Genomic DNA, 18,005 nt, shown 5'->3' on the forward strand with positions numbered 1-18,005 from the left:
ACCACTCTGTTATTATTACATGTAGGTGGAGCTCCACCTCACCACTCTGTTATTATTACATGTAGGTGGAGCTCTTCCTCATCACTCTGTTATTATTATTACATGTAGGTGGAGCTCCTCCTCACCACTCTGTTATTATTACTACATGTAGGTGGAGCTCCACCTCACCACTCTGTTATTATTATTACATGTAGGTGGAGCTCCACCTCACCACTCTGTTATTATTATTACATGTAGGTGGAGCTCCACCTCACCACTCTGTTATTATTACTACATGTAGGTGGAGCTCCACCTCACCACTCTGTTATTATTACATGTAGACCCTACTTTACTTTACTGGCTTGATTGTCCCTGTGGGGAAATGTTGTTGCAGTGTCTTGTACACGTTTAAAGTGGCATTTAAATACAAAACAAATTGACAATACGACTTTCATAACAGTTACATAGCAATAAAACTTGGCAGTTAAAAGCTAAATATCAGCACTTACAAGTTTGAACCCAAAAAAACATACAAATCTGCATGGATGGGAGCTGAAGGGTGGAGGGTCGTCAGAGTTGAAACAGAACAGATGGTACTGAGAGCGGAGGAAGCGTTCCTGGTCTCGGAGGGAGCCAGTCAGTCAGAGTCGGAGAGCCAGTCAGATCCGCAGCCTCAGCAACGCACCTCACTGTCCCCTGGCGTCCAGTTTGCTCCGGCTTTGTTGATGCTGGTTAGCCACTCCTCTCCACAACCCCACTCTAAGACATGTCCTGTACACATGATATGTGGTGTTTCCTAACAATTACAGATCATTCATTTTTTAATCCCACCTCTCTCTGTAGACCCCCCTCTCTTGATTTCCGTGGCCCATATATATTTTTCAACCGTGCTGTGATGTCTTACATAAAATGAAGTCACTGCTTAAGTTAATTTAAAAAGCACCGTCCTCATGGCAGTTTCTTGGGTCTGCATAACTGCTGTTTAGGTCCTGTGCTTACATATTTCAGTTTTTCAGACATCCACAGCTGCATTCCTTAATATTCTATTGTTTATGTCCGTTTATGGGAAATGCATAATCAAGATGAACATAACTATTTTGCTGGTGATCAGGAGAGACACTACACAAGTACATTTTTCCTGTCCCATTGTCAGTTTGGCAGTTGCTTCGGTCTGCCTAACTGCCGTTTAGGTCCTATGGGTTTGCCAGCATGTCTCTTCTTGTGTGAATAAAGGTTTGCTCTACAGCTGAAACGCTTCCCACATTCAGTGCACAGGTATGGTTTCTCTCCTGTGTGAACTCTCTGGTGGATTTTGAAAGTTCCTTCTCTACTGTATGTCTTCCCACAGATGGAGCAAAGGTATGGCTTCTCTCCAGTGTGTGTCAGTAAATGACTTTTTAAGTATGCTTTTTTCATGAAACTCTTTCCACACACAAGGCAGCTGTAGGGTCTCTCTCCAGTGTGTGTTCGCTGGTGAATTTTAATGTAGCTTTCATTGACGAAACATTTCCCACAGTCAGGGCAGGAGTAAGGCTTCTCTCCAACATGCTTTAACTGGTGGTCTTGGATTTGCCCTTTCTCAGTGAATTCTGCCCCGCAAAGGGAGCATTGGTAAGACAGCTTCTTTCCGGTGTGAGTTTTCATGTGTTTTTTTAGTGCTGGTAGAGTTTGGCATATCTCCCCACAATCTATGCAATTATGAAATGTCTTAGCTGTGTGGTTCTTCTGGTGTTGTTCAGGTTCTCCTGATGTAGAGGGACTGTCCTCTCCAGTGGACCACAATTTGGGGTTCAACCCTGCGTGGAAGACATGGTGTGAGATAATGTGAAGACAGTCAAACCAGCATGTTCTTCATGAAGAAGTAAGAAAGTCCAATGGAAATGCAGTCAAACACTTACTAGGACATACATTTTTCTCTTTTCAGAACTACTCAACATTTAAAAAAATCTGATAAAACTGTTAAAATTTCAAAACGTGTAATGTCTGAAGTATATTTCTTTCACAATAAACTCAAGCTGACAAACATTTCCATAGTTACTGCTATGCATAGTTATTACTGGGACAGTAATATAAGACTTCTTCTCACCTCTGTGTGTTTTCATGTGTGTTTTCAGATTTCCTTTCTGTGTGAATCCCCTGCCGCACACAGAGCAACCGTGAGGTTTCTCTCCTGTGTGTGTTCTCATGTGCCTCTTCAGCTTCATTGCTTCCAATAGTTGTTTTCCACACACTACACAGTCATGAGACTTCTTAGCTTTGGGATTCTTCTGGTGTTGTACAGGTATTCCTGACGCAGGAAAAAAAGACAGTGGTCGTGTCCGAATACCATACTAGTCTACTACATACGTAAAACGGCACACTCATTTCGGCGTCTGTTCTAGTAGAATTCACGCGTTTTCCTGACTCACGTGTCTGACCACAACTGATAATCAATAGTGAAGACATACTATAACACTTTTTTTTATTTCCACATACTATTTAGTATGCTAGCATGGGTCGGTTTACTAGTAAAAGTCCAACGTGTTTTTGTTTTTTTAAATGTGAGTTATCACTGGCATTGCAGACGCATGCCAGACCTCACGACACATGGATAGGTGTTTAACATAAATATTATCATCAAACCACGTCATACGATACGGCAATCTGATGCCCGACTGTGCAGTTGATGACATGGCACGTAACCATTGGCTGATGCAATGCAACATCTGCAATGTACAGTACCAGTCAAAAGTTTGGACACACCTATTCATTCAAGGGTTTTTCATTATTTTTACTATTTTCTACATTGTAGAATAATAGTGAAGACATCAAAACTATGAAATAACACATATGGAATCATGTAGTAATCAAAAAGTGTAAAATAAAATCCTAATATATTTGAGATTTGAGATTCTTCAAAGTAGCCACACTTTACCTTGATGACAGTTTCTACAAGTGCAGTCCTAAAAACCATCAAGCTCTATGATGAAACTGGCTCTCATGAGGACCGCCACAGGAAAGGAAGACCCAGAGTTACCTCTGCTGCAGAGGATAAGTTCATTATAGTTAACTGCACCTCAGATTGCAGCCCAAATAAATGCTTCACAGAGTTCAAGTAACAGACACATCTCAACATCAACTGTTCAGAGGAGACTGTGTGAATCAGGCCTTCATGGTCGAATTGCTGCAAAGAAACTACTGCTAAAGGACACCAATAATAGGAAGAGACTTACTTGGGCCAAGAAACACGAGCAATGGATATTAGACCGGTGGAAATCTGTCCTTTGGTCTGATGAGTCCAAATTTGAAATTTTTGGTTCCAACCACTGTGTCTTTGTGAGACGCATTGTAGGTGAACGGATGATCTCCTCATGTGTATTTCCCACCGGGAAGCATGGAGGAGGTGGTGTGATGGTGTAGGGGTGCTTTGCTGGGGAAAATGTCTGTGATTTATTTAGTATTCAAGGCACACTTAACCAGCATGGCTACCACAGCATTCTGCAGCGATACGCAATGGCTTGCGCTTAGTGGGACAATCACTTGCTTTTCAACAGGACAATGACCCAACACACCTCCAGGCTGTGTAAGGGCTATTTGACCAAAAAGGAGAGTGATGGAGTGTTGCATCTGATGACCTGGCCTCCACAATCACCCAACCTCAACCATATTGAGATGGTTTGGGATGAGTTGGACCACAGAGTGAAGGAAAAGCAGCCAACAATTGTTCAGCATATGTGGGAACTCCTTCAAGACTGTCAGGATAAGCATTCCAGGTGAAGCTGGTTGAGAGAATGTCAAGAGTGTGCAAAGCTGTCATCAAGTCAAAGGGTGGTTACTTTGAAGAATCTCAAATATAAAACATTGATTTCTTTAACACTTTTTTGGTTACTACATGATTCCATGAGTGTTATTTCATAGTTTTCATGTCTTCACTATTATTCTACAATGTAGAAAATAGTAAAAATAAAGAAAAGCCCTTGAATGAGTAGGTATGTCCAAACTTTTGACTGGTATTGTAGTTGAGTTTTACATGCAACATCACTAATGTTGAGCTGTGGTAAACTTAGTGTGATAAACCATATTGTCAGTCACTCAAATCACTTTGGCTACACTCTGGCAGTCATGGTTTCCAACATGGCTGCTCACACACAAGAATCTCATTATTTAAAAGGATCTCTGTGGCTTTTCACCTGTGTCAACTTTCTGATGATGTGTTTTGAGTAACTCTTTCTGGTAGAACAGCTCTCCACAAACAGACTTGTAGAAGCCTCTCTCTATGTGTGTCCTCTGGTGTAACATGAGGTCACAGGCAGCAGGGAACTTCTGTCCACAGCCAAAGCAGCGGTGAGACGACGTGGCTGTCTGATGATTCTCCTGGTGTTGCTCAGGTTCTCCTGATGTAGAGGTAGTCTCCTCACTGCCGTGGCTGGAGGCAGGACTCATTCCTGTGGAGGAAAATAATAAGGATTTAGTAATAGAGCATATACAGGTAACTGCCAAAATAAAGGAAGCACTTGAGTCAATTAGGATTCTGGCTGCTCTGTTAGACATACAGGTAACTGCCAAAATAAAGGAAACACTTGAGTAAATGAGTATTCTGGCTGCTCTGTTATGTTGTGGAGGTGCATTTTCCTGGCATGGGTTAGGTCCAATGAACCCCTTAGAGGACAAGATAAACACCAATAAATACACCGCCATTCTGACTGATCACCATCAACCTTTGGTGAATCATTTCTATCCGGATGGGAGTGGTCTCTTCCAGGATGACAATGCCCCCATCCACTAGGCATGAGTGGTCACTGAATGGTTTGATGAGCATGAAAACGATGTAAACCATATGTCATGGCCGTCTCAGTCACCAGATCTCAACCCAATTAAACACTTATGGGAGATTCTGGAGCGGGGCCAGAGCCAGCGTTTTCCCACCACCATCAACAAAACACCAAATGATGGAATTTATCGTAGAAGAATGGAATGGTGTCGCATCCCTCCAATAGAGTTCCAGACACTTGTAGAATCTATGCCAAGGCACATATAAGCTGTTCTGTCTCATGGTGGCCCACCTCCAAGAGAGTTGCAGACCCTTGTAGAATTCATGCCAAGGCACATTAAATATGTTCTGGCTTGTGGCCCAACGGCCAATTAAAACACTTTATGTTGGTGTTTCCTCTTTTTTAGCAGTTACCTGTAGGTCCATTACTATGGAAACGGAAAGGAAAGGGAAAGGGGGATACCTAGTCAGTTGTACAACTGAATGCCTTCAACTGAAATGTGTCTTCCGCATTTAACCCAACCCCTATGGTAGTATAGTATAGTGTCCCAAATGCCACCCATTTCCCTATGCGGGCTCTGGTCAAAAGTAGTGCACTATGTAGGGGATAGGGTGCCATTTAGGACTAACCTTTGTGTTCTTTAATGGCATCATATCCCAGCCCCTTACCGAGTTGAGGAGGATCCCAAGTAGCTGCTTCTTCACATTTAATAAATCCACCAACTTCCTCTCCTTCCTCCTCCTCCTCAGTGTGACCACACTCTCTCTTTACAGTCATGGTATGTGTCCCACATGGCACCCTGTTCCTTACATAGTGAGTCCTCTGGTGTAGCATGAGGTCATAGGCACCAGGGAACTCCTGTCCACAGGCACAGCAGCGGTGAGACGACGTGGCTGTCTGATGATTCTCCCGGTGAGACGACGTGGCTGTCTGATGATTCTCCCGGTGAGACGACGTGGCTGTCTGATGATTCTCCCGGTGAGACGACGTGGCTGTCTGATGATTCTCCCGGTGAGACGACGTGGCTGTCTGATGATTCTCCCGGTGAGACGACGTGGCTGTCTGATGATTCTCCCGGTGAGACGACGTGGCTGTCTGATGATTCTCCTGGTGAGACGATGTGGCTGTCTGATGATTCTCCCGGTGAGACGACGTGGCTGTCTGATGATTCTCCTGGTGTTGCTCAGGTTCTCCTGATGTAGAGGTAGTCTCCTCACTGCCGAGGCTGGAGGCAGGACTCATTCCTGTGGGGGAAAATTATATGGATTTACTAATAGAGCAAATAGGTCAATAACTATGGTAGTTTTGTTGCGTCGATCCCAAATGACTCCCTATTCCCTTTATAGTGCACTACTTTTGACCAGAACCCTATGGGCCCTAGTCAAAAGTAGTGCACTATGTAGGGAATAGGGTGCCATTAGGGATCAATATTAGGGTAAAGTAGTGCACTATGTAGGGAATAGGGTGCCATTAAGGATGTGTATTAGGGTAAAGTAGTGCACTACGTAGGGAAAAGGGTGCCATTAGGGATGTATCTTAGGGTAAAGTAGTACACCATATAGGGAATAGGGTGCCATTAGGGATGTATATTAGGGTAAAGTAGTGCACTATGTAGGGAATAGGGTGCCATTAGGGATGTATATTAGGGTAAAGTAGTGCACCATGTCGGGAATAGGGTGCCATTTGGGGCCTATCTTTTATGTTTAAAGGCATCCTTTCACCACTACTTACCGAGCTGAAGAAGTCCCAATGACCTAATTCTCCTTCAGAATGTATCAATCCACCTACTTCCTCCTCCCTTTCCTCTTCCTACCTACCTACCTACCTTGTGGACAGTCATATCTTCCTGCTGAGTCAAGCCCATGCCACAGACAGGGCAGGAGTGAGGTTTCTCTCCTGTGTGCACTACCTGGTGTAGCTTCAAGTTCTTCCTGGATGCAGAACATCGGTAAGGTTTCACCCCTTGGTGGATCTGTTAGTGTCTGCATAGTTTATACGAGGTAGGGAACTCCTTTCCACACTCTCTGCAGCCATGTGTCTTCTTGGATTTGTGTTTGTTGTTGTTTGTGTCCTGTTGTTCAGGTTCTCCTGAGGTAGAACCTCCTCACTGTCAGAGTGAAGGCTGCAACTCTCTCCTGTCTCTACTGTGGCGATATAGGCAGAGTCCGGTCCATCTTGCTCCAGTGGGAACATCATTAGAGGCCCAGTTTCAAATAGACCCTACACACTTGTTGAGATCTGATTGGTGTAGGCAGTATGGGGATGTTTCCACCTGACATGTCAGAGGACAGGTGGAGCTTTTTCTCAAGTGGGATCTTATTGGACTATCAGCATGAACTAATAAAGCCATCTCTGTCTGCTCACTGGTTGCTGCTACAGCTGACCCATTAATGCTCTTGGTGATACAAAAGCAGTTTCCACAAAGATGATATGCATTCCAAATGGCACTCTGTTCCCTATATAGCATCAATGTATTGCACTAAAGGGTTGTCATTTGGGACGTAAACCTTGGTCTTCGTCAGGTTATTCTCTCTGTGTCCAGCTACATGGGACAACTATTGAAAGGCATTGCACACTCACCAGTATTACTCTGACCCCAAGGTTCATGATCATCTTCTGGCTCCTCTTTGAATACAATGTCAAAACTTTGGACCATCTCGGGACCCTGGAGTCGCTTGCTGCTCTGCTGGTCACCATGGTTACAGTCTGGACCCCGCCATTTTGACTGTTGGTGTTCATCAAACTATAAAAAAGCCAAGGTGAGAGAGCACATCACAAAATGTATCAAGAATGAATATTAAGCTTTGTCACAGTCCTAACAACTAGCCTAGTTAGGGTTGATAACGTATTATTTTGAGATAACTAGCTAACCGTCCTGACAACTTATCGACTTATTCAACTCTGACAAGTGAAGTTGCATAGCTAACGCGTTAGCTAATTTAGCTAGCTAGTTAACGTTAGCAAACTAATAAGTTAGAGGTTGTCTTCTCACCTCATGCATTGTGAATGGGCTTCAAATATCTCAAAGAATATGTTGTTGTGCCAGAGTTATTCCAGTCTCTTGCTGTGCTGTGAGGGAGAAATGTTAGCTAACGATAGCGCGCTGCTACAACTGGCTAGTATTGTAGCTCCTTAACTGGCAGAGGTGGAAATCCCGCGTTTCATAGTTCCATACGTGAACTAGTCCAGCCAGTGAATAATACTTAACGTTACCATAACCGTATAATAAATTATATCTGGTGATATTAGCTGTATGGAACTAGCTACAATACTTTGAAGTGCGATAAATAAACTGATTAGTTAACATCAGCTAGCTGCATTACTACTTCCGTGTTTGGTTGATGTCGTCTTCTTGGTGCGCCTTAGTAAATCAAATCAAATCAAATTGTATTGGTCGCGTGCACATATTCTGCAGATGTTTTCGCAGGTGCAGTGAAATGCTTATGTTTCTAGCTCGTGCAGTAATACCAAACACTACAAAACACAAAACACCCAAAATAAAAATGTGGAAATTAAGAAATATGAGAACGAGCAATGTCCGGGTCTGGAATGTCAATGTATATATGTTGAGGTGTGTATAGACAGTATATTAATAGAAAAGCTGTGTATAGCAGTAGTAATATAGCATTAGCCTTGGCTAGAATATACATACAAAGTGGGTAAAACAGTATGTAAACATTATTTAAGTGGCCAGGTCACAGTTGTAAATGAGAACTTGTTCTCAACTGGCCTACCTGGTTAAATAAAGGTGAATAACATTCAGCACAAAGGTAAGGTCTCTCTCCTGTGTAAACTCTTAAGTGGTCTTTGAGAGAATCTTCTGAACCATACGTTTTTCCACAGATGGGGCAGTGTGTCTATAAATGCTTTGGTACTTGATTTTGTTGCTTGAAACTCTTTCTACACACAGGGCAGCTGTAGGGTCTTTCTCTAGTGTGAGTTCTCTCGTGACTTCTAAGCCCATTTGAATGTAGCTTCCACTGACAAATCTCTTCCCACAGTCAGGGAAGAGGTAAGGCTTCTCTTTAATATGCACTAACTAGTGGTCTTCTAATTGTCCTTTTCTCAGTGAATTGCTTCCCACAGAGCATTGGTGAGACTGGTTCTCTCCTTAATGAGTTCTCATGTCTATCTGTGGAGCTGGTAGGTGAGTCTTCCTAGCTGTGTTGTACTCCTGGTGCTGTTCAGGTTCTCCTGATGTAGAGGGACTCTCCTCACCAGCAGACTACAACCTGGGATTCAGTCCTGCATGGAAGAGGTTGAAGCTGAGATCAAGTTTGCTTTTTACATCAAACTGACAAATTTCATAGTCTGCCTCAGAATAACTTCAATCAGCATGAGATTATTATTATTTTTACATAAAATGTAAGATGTCAAGTCTTTCCATTGTCCAGGGTTGGGGTAAGGCTTCTTCTAACCTTTGTGCGTTTTCAGATTTCCTTTCCGTGTGAATCCCCTCCCACACACAGAGCAACAGTGAGGCTTCACTAACCTTAGTTTATATGAGCAGTTATTTTCCACACGTTGAACAGTGGTGAGATCTCTTTACCGCCCCTTGGTGGTGGCCAGGTAATCTTATTGTAGAGGGATTCTCCTCAACAGGGTACAAACCAGGAAGCTCTTCTGCAGGAAAGTAACACTCTGTGTGAGTTTACGAGTACTCAGTCAAAGGCCAGTGGTTACATTCGGATTCTCTACCCTTGTGCACTCGTACACTCCCCCTCATGTATTTAAAGGAGTGGATTGATGTAAAAGGAATATGGTGGAAACTCCCTCTAGCCATGCTTGCACCAATCCAATGGCTTTAAATGCATGAGGGGTCGTGACCAAGTGCACACTTCTGAAAGAGGGTAGAGATGGTAGTGCTGCCAGTGTCAAATCAAATGTTATTTGTCACATGCGCCAAATACTACAGGTACTACAGCCCTTAACCAACAATGCAGTTTTAAGAAAAAATACCACAAAAAAATAAATAAAAGTAACAAATAATTAAAGAGCAGCAGTAAAATAACAATAGCGAGGCTGTATACAGGGGGTACCAGTACAGTTGTTTCTTTGATGTGAAGTGTTCCATGATGTAACATTACTAATGTTGAGCTGTGCTAAACTAAGTGTGATAAACCAGACTTTCAGTCACTCAAAACCACTTAAACCTGGGTTGGGGTCAATTTGAGTTTAAGTCAATCAAATCAGGAAGTAAACTGACATTCCAATTCAATAATTGAAAGAAAAAGCATCTATTTTCAATGACTTCTCAATAAATTGAAAAATAAAACGTTTTTCCATTTTCCATTCAAATCACTTCCTGAATTGACTACCTTCAATTTAAATTGACCCCAACCCTGACTTACAGTTTAGCAGTCATGGTTTCCGTCACAGGTTCTTACACCCAGAATAACATGTAGAATCTCACCTAATCTAATTGAATAGGATCTCTGTGAGTTACACCCAGAATAACTTGTAGAATCTCACCTAATCTAATTGAATAGGATCTCTGTGAGTTACACCCAGAATAACATGTAGAATCTCACCTAATGTGAAGAATTTATCTGCACTGTATGTGTTAGCTCGCTAGCCAGGCAGTTTTACAGGAATGATTACATCAATTGTTTAAATTAACTAGACAACTTGTAAATGCAACAAGTACTAATTTTGTATGATATAATAGCAGTCACAGCTTTCCAAGAAAAGAAATCGGAGTAATTTATGGTCTGTTTGCATTTATTTTAGAGACTATTTATACAGAACATTTGTATAAAACCTGTATAACAGGTATTTATAATTATATGACCAATATTTTAGATTGAATGTAATTTATGATACATCACATGCCTTACTTTTATTTTCCTGCATCAGTAAAAGCAAGAAATGCATCACCTACTGCCGTTCATATCAATTAGACTGGTTTTGTATTTCTCCCTGACCAAGATGGCTGCCATTTTGGCTCCACTATGGGACTTTGAGGGTTTATGGCATAGCCCGTCTTGTAATTTAATAGGATATTTTAATAGGATCTCTATGGCGCCAACTAGTTAGCTACCTGGCTGACGTTAGCTAACCTCATGCATTGTGAATGGACTCGAAATTATCTCGAGAATGACGCTGTGCCTGCGTTAATCCACCGTTGCTGGCTTTGCTACGAAGAACAAAATGTTGTTCTTTCCCTGTTGCGTTCAGCTCAAAGAAAAGTTACGTCAGTCAGTGAAGTGAGAACGTAAACAACCGCTTATCCAACGTTAGCTTAGCTAGCTAGATTACTACTTCCTTGTGTCCTTTAGGTCCTCTCCTGCCTGGACATTACTGCCACCATCTGAGCTGGAGGGAAAGACAACAGGAGTCATAACCAGAATGCTACTTTATTAATCATGACGTGGTTATTCTCAGTGAGGAACATTTCACAAGTGGGCTACAAGTCACGGTTGATTTCTTAGCACCATCACAGCATTGATGAAAAATTAACAAAAAAAGACACCTCCCCCCCCCCCCCTTTTTGTTGATCATATGTTGATTGATGAGATGAGTGAGAGTTAGCATGATTATCTTACTGATCAGAGATGGCGACAACACAGACACAGCTTCAGCGAGAAGAAGAACTCTACCTACTAAGAGACAAAGTCGTGGTTAATTGTCATAGTATTGGCAGTCCTGCATCTCTGTATCACTCTCCATCTTAGGCACTTTCTTGGACATCTGAGCCCTGGTTAACTGCTTTGGCCTGTCCATGGTGGCCAACTGCTTTGGCCTGCCTAACTGGCGGGTCGGTCCGATGGGCTTGGCATCATGTGTCCGCTGGTGCTGCCGGAGCCCTTGTTTACGGACAAAGCTCTTGCCGCATTCGATGCACTCGTGGGGTTTCTCTCCTGTATGTGTTCTGAGGTGGACTTTGAGGTCAAATTCTCTGGGGTAAGTCTTGCCACACACAGGGCAGATGAGACGCTTTTCTCCCGAGTGAGATCTCATGTGTTTGTGTAGTTCTGGGAGGTTAGTGTATTCCTCGCCACACACTAGGCAGCCGTGAGATGTGACGGTCGTGTGGTTCTCCTGGTGTTGTTCAGCTTCTCCCGATGTACAGGGACTCCCCTCACCAGTGGACCAGGAGCTGGGATAATCTCCTGTGGGATAGAAACAGTGTGCAAATCTGAGCTGTTTCAGATACCTTATTTCCTAGTTGTTTTAATGTCATTTAATGCCATTTCATTTTTTTTTTTCTCACTCTGTAGCCCACACACTATTTGTAGCTTGCAAACCAGGGTCCTACCACTTCCATTAATGTTTTACATGCAACGTGCTAAATGTTAAGCTGTTAGGAGTGTAGGCTGTCGTCATCAATCATGATTAATCAATAATAATAAATCAATGACAGCATAAAGTGTTCTCACCTGTGTGCACTTTCTGATGCGTTTTTAAATTTCCTTTCTGCGTGAAACTCATCCCACACACAGAGCACTGGTAAGGCTTTTCTCCTGTGTGTGTTCTCATGTGTCTGTCCAGGTAATATGTTTGAGGGAACTCCTTCCCACAGTCTGGGCATCTGTGAGTCTCCTTAGCTCTCCTCTGTTGGTGTTCAAGTTCTCTTGATGCAGAGGGACTCAACTCCCCTTCAGAACAGTGAAGCCGCTGATGAATCTTCAGATAGCCTTTCTGAGTGAAACTCTTTCCACAGACTGAGCAAGGATGTTTCTCTCCAGCGTGCGACTTCTCGTGCGTTGTCAAATTTCCTTTTTGAGTAAAACTCTTCTCACACAGAGCGCAAGAGAAAGGCTTCTCTCCTGTGTGGGATCGCTGGTGTACTTTCAGTAATGCTTTATGAGTAAAGGTCTTCTCACACACACAGCAGGTGTAAGGCTTGTCTCCAGTGTTTGTCTTCAAGTGAACCTCCAGAACATTCTTTGAAGAGAACTCTTGTCCACAACAGCAGCCAATCTTGTCATCCGGGTCTGTTTTAATCTGTTCAGAATGTTTCTTCTGGTGGTGGTATCTCAAACTACATTGATGAGTGAAGCCTCTCCCACACTCAGAGCAGGTATAAGGCTTCTCTCCTGTGTGGGTTCTCATGTGTATTTGTAGTGCCGATAATGTCTGGCAGTGTTTCCCACAATCTGGGCATGGGTGGGTCTTTTTCTGCCTCGTTCTGCGTTTTATCTGGTGTTGTTCAGGTTCTCCTGATGTAGAGGGTCTCTCCCCGGCTGCAGAGTGATGGCTGGGACTCTCTCCTGTGGGGATGAGACAGGACAGATATAGTCAGTGAGACTGAGTCAGACTCAGGTTCTCCTGATGTAGAGGGTCTCTCCCCGGCTGCAGAGTGATGGCTGGGACTGAGTCTAAGTATATTGTACATACCTACTGGGTTTCTCCATTGTTTTACACCACCTCCCGTGCTACTCCCATTCTCAGATTTATGGCAACACACAAGACTGAGTCCCAAATCATGCCACCCTATTCCCTATATTGTGCACCACTTTTGATTAGAGCCTCATGGACCATAGGGTGCCCTTTGGGACCCATCTCAAGTGAGCCTGGCTCCAGCTACCCACCTGTATTATCTAGTTCCCAGTCTTCTTCTTCTTTGACTACGATATTAAATGTTGGTGTTTCACTGTTGATGTCCAGACTCACAGTAACCCTCTCCTGACCCTGCGGTGTGTCTTTCTGATCACCATGGATACTGTCCTCCTGGTCACCGGACACAGTGGGTTGGGGTTCAGTGGTGCAGGATGAAGACGAACTGGACGGGTCTTCAGAGTCCTATGATGAAGAGTGACAGCGCAGTTTTCACAACAAGCTTCATTATGAAAGATGGACTCAGCAATATGACACCATACTTAACAGCAAGGCAATGTCTCTGCTTGTTATAGAAATGACAATTTCTCAGTAATGAGACCGTTCCAACTAAATATACCTGGTTTAAAAGCGATCAATCAATGCAAACAAAATTACAGCAGCTAATTTTCATTGGATTTTCATTCACCTGGCTAGCTAGCGCTGGTCAGTTAGCTTATGTTAGCTGACGTTACATACCTACTACAAAACAAAATCACATCATCAAGCAACAACAACGTAGCTAGCTAGTACTGCTGTTGCTAGCATGCATTGTACTCTACAAAATACTGAGCAACTTGACTTGCAAGCTAGCCGCACCATTTGGTATAGCAACAAACGAGCAGTTTGCAGAGCAGAAAAGCGATGTGGCTAGCACACGTTCAGATGACTACCTCTTCCATTGTAACTCAATCCCTGAGCTAGCTAGCTAACTGATAAATTAGATATACATCTAGTTTAGTTTTAACTTATGATGACTGCCAATGTTGTTGGTCGTAACCTCGCGTCTCGTTGGGTGTAGGCTGGGAAATACCAACACCTGAGAATATTTAATCTAAAGTTACTGTATTCTTTTTACAAATAGCTATGCTAACGTTACAATGTACATTTAAATAAACTGGTAAATAAACTGTCAAACTCTCCTTGGCTTCCTACTTCCGGTTTAGATTGTCTTTTGAATGTGCATTAGCGCCGACATGCGGTCTGGAAGTTAAAGGCAATAGATTACAGATCTCTTGCAGTGGTGCAACGTACTTAAGTCAAAATACTTTGAAGTACTACACAAGTAGTTTTGGGGGGTATCTATACTTTACATTTTTGACCACCTTTTACTCCAAATAATGTACTTTTTACTCCATACATTTTCCCTGACACCCAAAACTACTCATTACATTTCGAATGCTAGCAAGACAGGAATATGTTTCAATACACACATGTATCAAGATAACATCCCTGGTCATTCCTACTGCCTCTGATCTGGCAGACTCACTAAACACATGTAAAATATGTCTGAGTGTTAGAGTGAAACTCTTGAGTAAATGAGGGATACAAATTATGTTATGGTGTAGGATGCATTTTCCTGGCATGGTTTTGGGAAACGCTGCCTTAGAGCACGTGCAAACTCATTCTGCGGAGGGCCGGGTGTCTGCAGGTTTTCGCTCCACCCTTGTACTTGATTGGCGAATAAAAGGTCACTCATTAGTAAGGATCTCTATCTTAATTGAAAGGAAAAAAACAAATACCTGCAAACACTCGTCCCTCATTACAGCCAATTTGAGTGATCACCCTAAACCAGGGCTCTCCAACCCTGTTCCTGGGGAGCTACCATCCTGTAGGTTATAACCAGGGCTCTCCAACCCTGTTCCTGGGGAGCTACCATCCTGTAGGTTTACACCAGGACTCTCCAACACTGTTCCTGGGGAGCTACGGTCTTGTAGGTTTACACCAGGACTCTCCAACACTGTTCCTGGGGAGCTACGGTCCTGTAGGTTTACACCAGGACTCTCCAACACTGTTCCTAGGGAGCTACCATCCTGTAGGTTTAATCCAGGGATCTCCAACCCTGTTCCTGGGGAGCTACCATCCTGTAGGTTTAAACCAGGACTCTCCAACACTGTTCCTGTGGAGCTACCGTCCTGTAGGTTTAAACCAGGGCACTCCAACACTGTTCCTGGGGAGCTACGGTCCTGTAGGTTTACACCAGGACTCTCCAACACTGTTCCTGGGGAGCTACGGTCCTGTAGGTTTACACCAGGACTCTCCAACACTGTTCCTGGGGAGCTACGGTCCTGTAGGTTTACACCAGGACTCTCCAACACTGTTCCTGGGGAGCTACGGTCCTGTAGGTTTACACCAGGACTCTCCAACACTGTTCCTGGGGAGCTACGGTCCTGTAGGTTTAATCCAGGGATCTCCAACACTGTTCCTGGGGAGCTACGGTCTTGTAGGTTTAAACCAGGGCTCTCCAACACTGTTCCTGGGGAGCTACCGTCCTGTAGGTATAAACCAGGGCTCTCCAACACTGTTCTGTCCTGTAGGTTTACACCAGGCCTCTCCAACACTGTTCCATCCTGTAGGTTTTTGCTACAACCTTCATGTAGCGCACCTGATTCTAATAATTAGCTGGTTGATGAGCTGATTCTAATAATTAGCTGATTGATGAGCTGAATCTGGTTAGTTACAACTGGAGTTGGAGAGAAACATATAGGAGGGTTGCTCTCCAGGAACAAGGTTGGAGAGCCCTGGCTGAAACCAGTTTCCTTTATTCTGTCAGTTACCTGTAGCTATCTGACCGCTTCGGAAATCAAACGTTTTATAGACCCCTTTCTGTTTGCAAACATTGCCGCACGAGGGCGATGTGCGCAAGTTGGTGGAAGAACAAGGGGGAGTTCTTATAGAATGCCAGCAAAAAAAGCCTCTATTTACATGTTGCTTATGAGTGCATTTCACACTACCATTGGATTATACTTGGATTTTAAGGCTCGTATGAATGTCCTGCTTAATATAATGTTTGTGTCATCACAAATCAACTGCATTATACTTAAACACTTCAACTTCAACCAGTAAAATGGCTCCTTGGCTAGCTTTTGCAACAGGCTATAATCAATGAGCGTTAGCATTCTAGCTAACAACTGCTATATCCAAAATAGTTATTTTGCAAAGTTCACAACCAAATATAATCTTAGCGACTGTTCAAGCAATAATCAAAACATCATTGTAAGCCTATAAGAACCTCAAAAAGTTATTTTGTTTAGAAGTAATAAAAACGTAAATATAGGCCATGTTGAATGGGGGCAGATCGCGATGGCTTTCTTCCTGCCGCCGAAAGAGTCGCGCATCTGTGACGTTAGTGTGTCGTGCCCTGGATAACGGTAATAAAGGAGAGAAAAACAGCTATTAGAACTCTGTATAATGGTGGCAATAGCTGTATCAAACTCTGTCATGGAACATCCTCGAGGTTTAACATTTACAAAGGAATACGACAAGGTTGTCCAATTTCACCTTTTTTATTTTTGTTAGTATCTCAAATGTTATGCTCATTAGTTCATAAAAGTCCATTTGAAGGCATTACATTCCAGTCCAGAAAGATCAAGATATCCCAACTGGCGGATAACACCTCACTTTTTTTGAAAAATGTATCTGAAGCTAGATTAGCATTGGATATCGTGAAGCAGTTCTCCAAAATCTCAGGCTTGACTTTAAATCTTTCCAAATGTGAGTTGTTTGTTTTGAAAGGAGCTGTCAATCCAGCATATTGTAACATCTCTGAAAAAGATACTGTAACCTACCTCGGTGTAAAGATCACCAAAAATCTTAAGGCTGTGAATGATCTTAATTTGAACCCTGTAACTGAATCTGTCAACAACAAAACAATTATCCTCATGGTTAGGGAGGGATTTAAGTCTTCAAGGAAGGGTGCTTTTATCCAAAGCTGAGGGGCTATCTCGTGCATCCTATCTTTTTTCATCTATTGACATTCCCAAATCCACTTGCTGTACCTTAGGCTTTTGTACAACTTCATATGGAAAAACAAGCCACATAAGATAAAAAGTGATGTTATCACCAACAGGGTTTGTGATGGCGGTCTAAATGTCTTAGATTTCACTCTCTTCAATCAGATATCAAAGGTCAACTGGATTAAAAGGTACATAAAAAGTCCTCCGTTTCTGGAATATTATACCTCATTTTGTTTTTCAGAAGTTCGGAGGGCTTAATTTTTTACTACAATGTCCATATATTGTGGGTAAACTTCCTGTGAAACTGGCGGTTTTTCACAAGCAGGCTTTAATGTGCTGGGCTTTGTTGTATAAACACAACTTTTCACCTCATGAATGTTTTATATGGAACAATGGGTCGATATTACATAGAAATAAGATGTTATTTAACCATAAATGGTTCTCGAAAAACATTGTTCTTGTCAGCCAATTAGTTAATAACAGTGGGAATCTATTTACACGGAGAGAATTTATGGAAATATACAACTTTGAGGTTTCAAGCAAGGAATATGACACTGTTATTAAAGCTATACCTAGTGGGATAAAAACTTTACTTCAGAATAATGCATATTTTGGAATATCTCCGATTGTAAGCAATATTCAGTTGAATGGCATTGGTCTACTAGATACGAAATTCAACAATCGTTTAATAAGGGATATTTTCTACAGGAAGTCTATTCCCTCTGCGATATTTTGTTGGGCTTCATCGTTTGATGTAAACTGGCGCCGTGCTTGGCTCACTCCACACAGATTTATGGTGACCAATAAAGTAAAGGAGATCTCCTTTAAGATAATCCATAGATTCTATCCGTGTAATAGCTTGATTTCTAAATATATATTTGACGTTACCAGTGAATGCAGTTTTTGTGAACTAGAAACTGAATCTATTTTACACTTATTCTGTAATTGTTTATATAGTGAAGTGTTCTGGACTGACGTAAAACTATATATTGGCCTCAAA

General features: G+C 42.5%; 2 protein-coding genes across 4 annotated transcripts; both read right to left on the reverse strand.

The window, feature by feature from the left end:
• Positions 1–375: 375 nt before the first annotated feature.
• On the reverse strand, positions 376–8,791 carry LOC106594054 (uncharacterized). The gene is made up of 6 exons (XM_082967509.1): positions 7,723–8,791; positions 7,311–7,473; positions 5,399–5,974; positions 4,149–4,403; positions 2,066–2,266; positions 376–1,775 (listed from the first exon to the last, which is right to left on the reverse strand). The coding sequence occupies exons 1-6, from the start codon at positions 7,729–7,731 to the stop codon at positions 1,129–1,131; spliced, it is 1,851 nt and encodes a 616-aa protein (XP_082823635.1). The 5' UTR covers positions 7,732–8,791; the 3' UTR covers positions 376–1,128.
• Positions 8,792–11,067: 2,276 nt separating this feature from the next.
• On the reverse strand, positions 11,068–14,211 carry LOC106594089 (uncharacterized). Of its 3 annotated transcripts, none has more exons than XR_014382564.1 (4): positions 13,699–13,854; positions 13,265–13,475; positions 12,110–12,943; positions 11,068–11,842 (listed from the first exon to the last, which is right to left on the reverse strand). XR_014382564.1 is itself a non-coding variant. In XM_045710757.2 (4 exons), the coding sequence occupies exons 1-4, from the start codon at positions 13,949–13,951 to the stop codon at positions 11,352–11,354; spliced, it is 1,545 nt and encodes a 514-aa protein (XP_045566713.2). In that variant the 5' UTR covers positions 13,952–14,211; the 3' UTR covers positions 11,068–11,351. The 3 variants fall into 3 exon arrangements, 2 of the variants coding, with proteins under 2 accessions (XP_045566713.2, XP_045566723.2); XM_045710757.2 differs by lacking the exon at positions 13,699–13,854 and adding an exon at positions 13,943–14,211; XM_045710767.2 differs by lacking the exon at positions 13,699–13,854 and adding an exon at positions 13,869–14,211.
• Between the last annotated feature and the right edge of the window lie 3,794 nt (positions 14,212–18,005).

Source organism: Salmo salar, chromosome 02, assembly GCF_965601325.2.
Source record: "Salmo salar chromosome 02, fSalSal1, whole genome shotgun sequence".
Taxonomy (NCBI): domain Eukaryota; kingdom Metazoa; phylum Chordata; class Actinopteri; order Salmoniformes; family Salmonidae; genus Salmo; species Salmo salar.

Excerpts from the sequence above, each read along its gene's own strand:
- LOC106594054 (XM_082967509.1), bottom strand. Across the intron at positions 4,404-5,398 it reads TTGGGATCCTCCTCAACTCG|GAATGAGTCCTGCCTCCAGC; the intron begins GTAAGGGGCTGG and ends TTTCCTCCACAG. Across the intron at positions 1,776-2,065 it reads ACACATGAAAACACACAGAG|GGTTGAACCCCAAATTGTGG; the intron begins GTGAGAAGAAGT and ends TCTTCCACGCAG.
- LOC106594089 (XM_045710757.2), bottom strand. Across the intron at positions 12,944-13,264 it reads CTGGGAACTAGATAATACAG|GAGAGAGTCCCAGCCATCAC; the intron begins GTGGGTAGCTGG and ends TCATCCCCACAG. Across the intron at positions 11,843-12,109 it reads GCATCAGAAAGTGCACACAG|GAGATTATCCCAGCTCCTGG; the intron begins GTGAGAACACTT and ends TCTATCCCACAG.